Here is a 7,286-nt window from a genome sequence, read left to right on the forward strand (position 1 = left end):
CAGCCCGGCAGCAGGAGGGCAAGTTTGGCTGCTGCCACCATCCTCCTCACTCTGGACGTGTTGCCTGCAAGAGCTCGAGGGGTCACACCAGGTCCCCCTGGGGGCAGGGGATGCTGCCTGCCCACGTAGGGTGCAAACGCGCCTGCTATGGAGTAAATCCAACCCCTTTCAGGCAGCTGGAGGAGATGACATCCCTGGGGTCTGTGCCTTCCTCTCCCCTCCCTGGCATAGGTCACTGCCCTGGGCCTGCACCCCATGGACAGCCCAGAGTCCCCAGCCCTTGCCAGCCACAGCATGTCCTGGCACCACCAGTCCTAGCCTCAGCAGGAGGCATGTGAGCCAAGATACTCCATCTTGAGAACCCCAGCCCTGGCATCAGGCAGCAGCCACGGCACAGGCAGAGCTGAGGCAGCCACAGGGACAACATGCACAGCATCATTTTCACCCCCTGGGGCTTGCCAGACCCAAGTCCGGGAGGCAAACTGGCCACATCAGCACGAGTTCCCCTTTATCCAGGTTAATCCCTGGGCACTAGGGCTGATTTGCAGACTCAGCTCATCTTCCCCTTGCAGAAACAGCAACAAAAGCCAACACAGGGCTGCAAATTGCATTGTTGCAGCCTGCCCAACCCAGCAAGGGCAGCATCAGCTCCCCTGGGAGCTGCCAGGGCTGCAACCAGCTCCTGCTTGCCCACAAGCCACCTTGGAGCACCCAGAGACTGCAGCTGCCCTGTGAGGGTCCCTTCCTCACCTGCTGTCTGGAGATCAGGAGGAATAACGGCTTCTTGTGGGTTGCCAGGAGAGGAGCTGGCCCTTTATAGCTCAGTGCTCACCAGCATCACTGTTTGCCCAGCTCAGGTGATTCCCACCATAAAAACCCTTCTGCTGGCTCCCCTCTATACTCCCCCCCACTTTGTTGGAAAGCTGCCCAGATCTCCATTCTACATTAAACATTCTTCCAGAGAAGACAGGAAGAACCTCTCCTAGTTGGTCAATAAACCCTCTGCAATTAGTGTTAATTAATAACACAAATAGAGAGAACCTTGTGGCAGAAAGCAGCCCGGCAGGGATGCCCACTGGCACAGCCCTGGCTGCCCCAGGGGCTGGTGGGGATAAGCCCCAGGGGTGGCTGCCCCAATTCCAGCTGGAGCATCCCTGGGGTGAGCAGCCAGGCTGTGGGTACCACCCGCTGGCATTGCCCAAGGCCCCAGCTGAGGGGTGGCACCCAATGGGGGCCCCCTGCCCTACCCCACTCCCACGTGCGTCACCCACACACCGCCCTTGTTTGAACTGCCTGGGGATGTTTGTCAGCAGGATGCAGGGATAATGGGAACAGCCTGCAGCCGAGGGCAGCAGATAGAGGTGGGGGGGCCTGGCCCCATGCCCAGCTGAGATGCAGGGCTTCATCAGCTCACCTTCCTGCAGAAGGAAGGGGGGGTCCTGTAGCAGCAGCCCCCCACAGCTCCCACCCCATGTGAGGACCCTGAATCCCTGGCCCAGGCAGGCTGTTGCTGGCATGGAGCTCTGCAGCTGCAGAGGGGAGGTTGGCCCCCACCCCAGCAGCCAGAGCCCCTTTGGCATGGTTGGGTAATGCCTTCTTCATCATGGTCATCACACTCCTCACACCGGGGTGTCCTCTTGCACAGGTGGAAGGTGGCTGAAGCTCCTCTACCCTACTGTTATGACCACACTGTGCCGCAGCATTGATTTATTGGCTCCTAACACACCAAAGCGGTTTGGAAAGCTCTTCCTGCTGCCTGTCCCGTGGCCTCCTGGCAAAGCTGCCAGCTCCTGCCCAGCAACCCTGCTGCTGCCAGCCATGGCCAGTGCCCAGCTGTCCTTCCCCCAGTACTCCTGAAGACCCTTGGAAGAGGCCACTAGGAGCCACCCAGAAGGCAGCTACTCGCAGAGGATCCAGCCCTAGACCCAAGCCCCTCATGTCCCAACACAGAGGGCTGGCTGAAGCTGTTAGTTGTGGCTGTCAGACTGGAGCCATGTCCTCCAGCCCCCAGAGATCTCATCCCACAGCTCCTTTGTGGCCGCATTTCCCAAAATGCACAGTAAGTGCTGCTACACCCATAGGGAGCAGCTCCCTGCCAACATGCAGAGGCAGGTCTAGCTTTTGCCCTGGGCAGGGAAGAGGATCAGACCTGTCCCCTTCACCCACACAGCCAGGATACAGCTGCTGCTGCTCCCTAAGACCTCTCAGGGCTCAGCCACCTTGCTGGGCACTCTCCGGGATCAAAGGGTAAAGCCTTTTTTTATCCAAACACAGCTGCTGCCTGCTATAATATATCTGGAAAGAACCTTACAGAGGAGATTGGCCACTCTGACTAAAGGGGAAACTCTTCAAACACAGCACCCCCTCCTCAGAAGACAGGACTCCACTCTGTTTTACAAAAAAACATGAAAATGTTACCAAGGAGCCTGATACTATTCCTTCACTCCTTGGTTACAAAAGCGATACTCCAGCTAATAACCTAAATTTTGCATGCAACACAACAAGTTTTCACAAGCCCCTTGTCATCCCAGGCAGGGGAAGAAGCTTCAAGTCTCAGCCTGAGCACCAGCAAACTCAGTGCAGCTGAGACACAGCAGAGCTCACTACACTCTGGGCACAGACGTGCAACCTGTGGGAGAACATGGATGAAAGCCTCCCAGAGGTTTGTACTTGCCAAGCTGGCTCTGCTAGAAGATAAAGGAGCTGCACTGTTTGAATATTAAACCCTTAAAATGCCCCCAGCAGCTTTACCCCTGCAAGGCATCATAATTCAGCTACCAGCTCCATCCATCTGGAAACCAGCCAGGTGAGCACTGGTGCAGCCCACGGCTTCAGTGGCACCTCCCTGCTCTGAACACAGGAACGCAGCCATTGCCAGTTTGTTTTCTAGTTGTTCAAGTCAAACTTTCAAGTCTGAAAATGGCACGGAGGAGCTGCAGCTCCCCACTGCAGAGGCTGCAGAATCACACGTCTTCAGGCACCAGCTGCCAAGCCAAGGCCAGGGATGCAGTCTCAGCTCCAGGGGCAAGGGTCCTCCTCCCTGCTGCAGGAACAGAGACCAGGAGAGCAAGCAGGACCTGAAAGGGCAAGTGAATCCATGGACCCAGTAATCACCACCTGACCCATGCTTGCCCACAACCTTTCTAAAAGCCACACACAAGCCCCAGCCCTTCTCCAGCTCCCAGGCAAGCCAGAGCTCCTTTACAAAGCACTTCAGAAAGGCCCCATCTCAGTCCCATGCCTTCCAGCACACCCAGCTACTTGGCTGCTGGTTTTACTGCCCCCTCCTCAGCTAACTGAGAGACCCAGAACCCTCCTGCTACACGCCCGAGCTGGGCTGCTTTCAGCTCCCAGGCACAACGCCCCTGGATGGATCCAGGCAGTGGAATTTGTGAACTGCTGAGCTACAGCACAGAGCACCCTTGATCCCCAAAGCCCTCTCCCAACTTGGAACCCAGAGGTCCCAACAAGCCCTGACTTGCCAGGGGTCTGAACACTGATTTATGATCCTTTCCTTTGCAATCCAGTGGCTGTGCCATGATAGCTGGGAAGACAAATGAAAACAGCAGCACACAGATGTTGGGCACATACTCTTTATTCTGGGGATAAAAATTGCTTATACATTTTTGCAGCAACTATTTTTCATAAAAGACTTTTATAAAAAATGTAAAAATAAGCAAATATTTTCCATTATTAATATAGGAAAATGCTGCTGTGTGAATGGTTACTCTACAACTTATGAGATAAAATACCACCTTAAGGAGATATTATCTTTACAAGTAGTTAAAAAAAAAAAACAAACAACAAAAGAAAGGCAGAGGGCCATCGTATTAACACACCAGGCACGAAACTGGTTTCATTCCACATGGAAAGCACTCACTTATTCTTGTAAAAGGTAACCACGTATATAAAAAGGCACTTGGTTATTTTGGGCTTAATGAGGAAAAGCCCTTTGTTTCTTTAGCATCGATGTAGCAACACTTCATTATTTGCAGTGAAACATGTACCTGGACAGACCTCCTGGAGCTCACAAGCTCCTGCCTGGAGACCTGAGTCAGTTGCAGCTAAACTTCCCAGGACACACTGTGGGGAGCACGCCAGGGAACGCCGTGTGCGTCGTGAAAAGCCATTAACTTCAGAATGAGAAACTTCAGCCCAAAATGATGGCCCCGGGAACCAGCTTCTCCTGAGGCCCTGCCTTCATGTACCATTGAGTCGGATCAAAAGAAAACGCTTTTACCCTTGATTAGAATGGAAAGAAACATTGGAGAAAATACTGTACATGGTAGGATGCTGAACGTCCTTTGGCAGCAGCCGACAGCCCCAATCTCTTTGGAATGTGTGTCTGCAGGGTTCCCCCGAAGAGGTAGGAGCAAACCATCCCAGAAACGTTCATTTTGGCTGCTGACTGGCTGAGAGCTCTTCAGGGAAGGGTCACTCTCATGGACAAGCAGAAAGAGCGGCTGTTTGTCTAAGGTCAGCGACAGCTGGCTTCCACAACTCCAAAAATATTGGGGGAGCTGCAGTACAAGTGGCACTACTGTCCCACAGAGCACGTGGGGCACCTCAGTTGGGAAGTCTCCAAGCAGGCTGAAGCCACGAGCAGAGGACAGCCCCAAACCTGTCACCCAAACTGCATTAGGAGTAGTCTTCTGAGCTGTCTGGTCTGCTGATTAAGCCCAGCTCCCGGGTTCAGGCACACTGCTGCTGCTGGAAGCCTGCTCAGGAGTCAGTGCTGCAGCCTCCCTGTTGGCAGGGGAACACAAGGCAGCCTTGTGTAAAAGCTGGAGCAAAAGAGAAACTGTTCAAAGGGCTGGATGCCATTCCTGACGCAGAAAGACAGACACTGCAAACATGTAACGACGTCCTCAACACTTTTTGATAACACCATAAAGACGAAGCATATGGTATCTGGAGGACAGGATGCACAGCCACCCCTGGATGGAGGGAGCATGTGTACTGTGCAAGAATGCTGGGAGCTGGAGTTACCAGATTTTTAAACACTCATGCTCATGCCAAGAATTTCCCAAAAGGCCTGTATCAGTTGCAGGGCATCTCTTCTGGCATGGGAGCCCGTGAAGGCAGTCAAGGACACGCCTGGCAGGACAGGGGCATGGGGAGGGTAGTGTGTCAGAACGGGCAGGCGTGTCTCAGGGAAGACATACAACATGGGAGAGATGCACCCACAGGCCACTGTGAGGGGAAGACCAGGTCAGACCAGCGTTTTCGGGGGGTGGGGGGGGACCAAACAAAAAACTAAGAGAAGACTACATGTATATACAATCCCATAATACCTGGGGGGCAGGCAGTGAGAAGGCTAAGAGGTGTTAGTGGGTCTGTACAAGACAAAGGCTCTTAAAGAGGAAAGGGTGAAGCTGCATGACAAAAGGTGTCACTTGACCTGCAGGTGTTGGGGAATTCCAGCTCCCTTGCTGAGCTCGGGCAGCCATGGGAAGGAGGGGTCTAGGAACGTGGGTGCAGCTCTGAGCTGTGTCAAGACAAGGCAACTTGAACTCGAGGAGAACTAGCAGAAGGTGCTTCAGAGAGAGGTTATATGGGTAACAAAAGAAGTAATAAAATAAGGATACAAAGCTGGTTTTGGCTAAATTTCTGGAGAAATGACCGTGAGATGCATTAAGCTGGAGAGCTGTCTCCCCAAGGAAATGGTGGAACATATTTAACAGCAGACTGGAGAATCCAGTGCAGACAGCAATCACACTCAAGGTGCACGGCAGTTGGTTAGCAGTGACCCAGCTGGTCTTCTCCATTACCAGCTTCTACAGTTCTCTGTTTAAGCATAAAAGCATACAAGCCTATAGCGACCTCAGTCCCTCCAAGAACAGCCTGGGCTCATTAAGACTCTTGGATACTAAAATGGTTCTTCATTTCCATCCTGGAAGACCTTCATGAGTTCTGGAGTCCGCTTTAATCGGGCTTCACCTCGAGCAGCCTTCAGGCGTACACCTGCATGTTGTTCCGCTGCTGATCTGTCATGTGGGTGGCCGCCGGCCCACGCTGGTTGTTACTGGGACTGGTTGCCACGTCAGACCAGTCAGAGGCAGAGTGTGGGGAGGAGCTCGACCACTGGTCTGGAGATTCAGGCGATGGTGTCAGGTACGGGTGCTCCCCTTGTAAGTGCCGGTTGTGGCTAGGAGTCCGTTCTGTGGCCGAGGAGTAGCAGCTGTGCTGCGACGGCGGCGTGGGGTACTTGCCCATCGAGCTCTGGAACTGGTGGTAGGTCGGGAGCACCGTCTGAGCCACCTGCCCGTCCTGCTGAGGGATGGTAGCCATGGAGAACGAGGCGCTGGGCAGCTGAGCTAAATCTGGTATCTGGTACATGGAGTTAAGAGGACCAGCCATGTTCTGGGCGCAGTTTGACTGGGCCTGCTGTGGCAGTGCTTGCTGGTTTATGCCACCCTTGGGAACCAGCTGGAAAGTCATGATAGGGGGCAGAGACTCCCTGGACACTCCCATGTGCTTTGTATCTCCTTGAACCAAACCGCCCTGCTGAGAAACACTGGGGTGTGAATGCATCACCTGTGGCACCATGCCAAACATCTCGTTGTACTGGGACTCGTTCACCTCCATCCGGTTCATCCACTCGGTGGAAACGTTGGCTGGCCGGAGCCTGGCGAGCCCGCTGTTAGGAGGAGTGGTTCTGTGCTGGGACAGCAGCTGGCTGACGGACGGGAGCACGGTGCTGGATCCACGTCCTAAGGGCTGCATCTCATGGAGGTTGGAGAAGGACATGGTGTGTGCAGCCTGCACAGACGGAGCAGCCAGCAGCGAGCTGGGTGACGAGTGTAACACCCCCGGCGATGGCATCACAGGAGACGATGTTGGTTCAGAAGCAAAAGCATGGGGTGATTCCAGGGAATCGACTGGTGACAGGGTCACTGAGCTCTCCGAAAACTGCCCCTTGCTCTCGCTGAGGGACTTCTTCCTTCTCCGCTTGGCATCTTTGGTGAGGTTTGTGGGCATGATGCCTTTGGCATTGGGCTTTCGTGACTTCTTGCTTAACGAAGCGTGCTTCAGGTTGAGGAAGGACCGATTGGGGCCGCAGATGACGGGGGAAAGGGCAGAGTTCAGCATGGCACCGGGGTGCCCAGCGGGGCTGTGTGCCACGTTGTACTCGTTGAGGAGCTGCACAATGTCGTGGTGCATCCGGTCCTGGGCCACATCTCGGGGCAGACGGTCCATGTGGTCCGTGATGTCTCGATTGGCAAAATGGTCCAGCAAGATTTTTGCTGCTTCGAAACTGCCTTCCCGAGCGGCAAGGAAGAGCG

At 54.3% G+C, this 7,286-nt stretch overlaps 2 protein-coding genes across 2 annotated transcripts in view; both read right to left on the minus strand.

The window, feature by feature from the left end:
- REG4 (regenerating islet-derived family, member 4) overlaps positions 1–5,768 on the minus strand; it is a 6,639-nt gene extending 871 nt beyond the window's left edge. The window contains exons 1-3 of the mRNA XM_009999913.1: positions 5,731–5,768; positions 5,246–5,294; positions 630–648 (exon numbers count right to left, since the gene is read on the minus strand). Of these exons, the coding sequence (XP_009998215.1) occupies positions 630–648; positions 5,246–5,294; positions 5,731–5,768 (106 nt within the window). The remainder of the gene's footprint in view (positions 1–629; positions 649–5,245; positions 5,295–5,730) is intronic.
- NOTCH2 (notch 2) overlaps positions 5,530–7,286 on the minus strand; it is a 77,164-nt gene continuing 75,407 nt past the window's right edge. The window contains exon 33 of the mRNA XM_009999914.1: positions 5,530–7,286. This exon is cut by the window's right edge and continues 4 nt beyond it. Coding sequence (XP_009998216.1) covers positions 5,953–7,286 — 1,334 coding nt within the window. The 3' untranslated portion in view covers positions 5,530–5,952.

The sequence above is a fragment of the Chaetura pelagica genome, unplaced genomic scaffold (genome assembly GCF_000747805.2).
Source record: "Chaetura pelagica isolate M959 unplaced genomic scaffold, ChaPel_1.0 scaffold246, whole genome shotgun sequence".
In the NCBI taxonomy this organism is placed as follows: Eukaryota; Metazoa; Chordata; class Aves; order Apodiformes; family Apodidae; genus Chaetura; species Chaetura pelagica.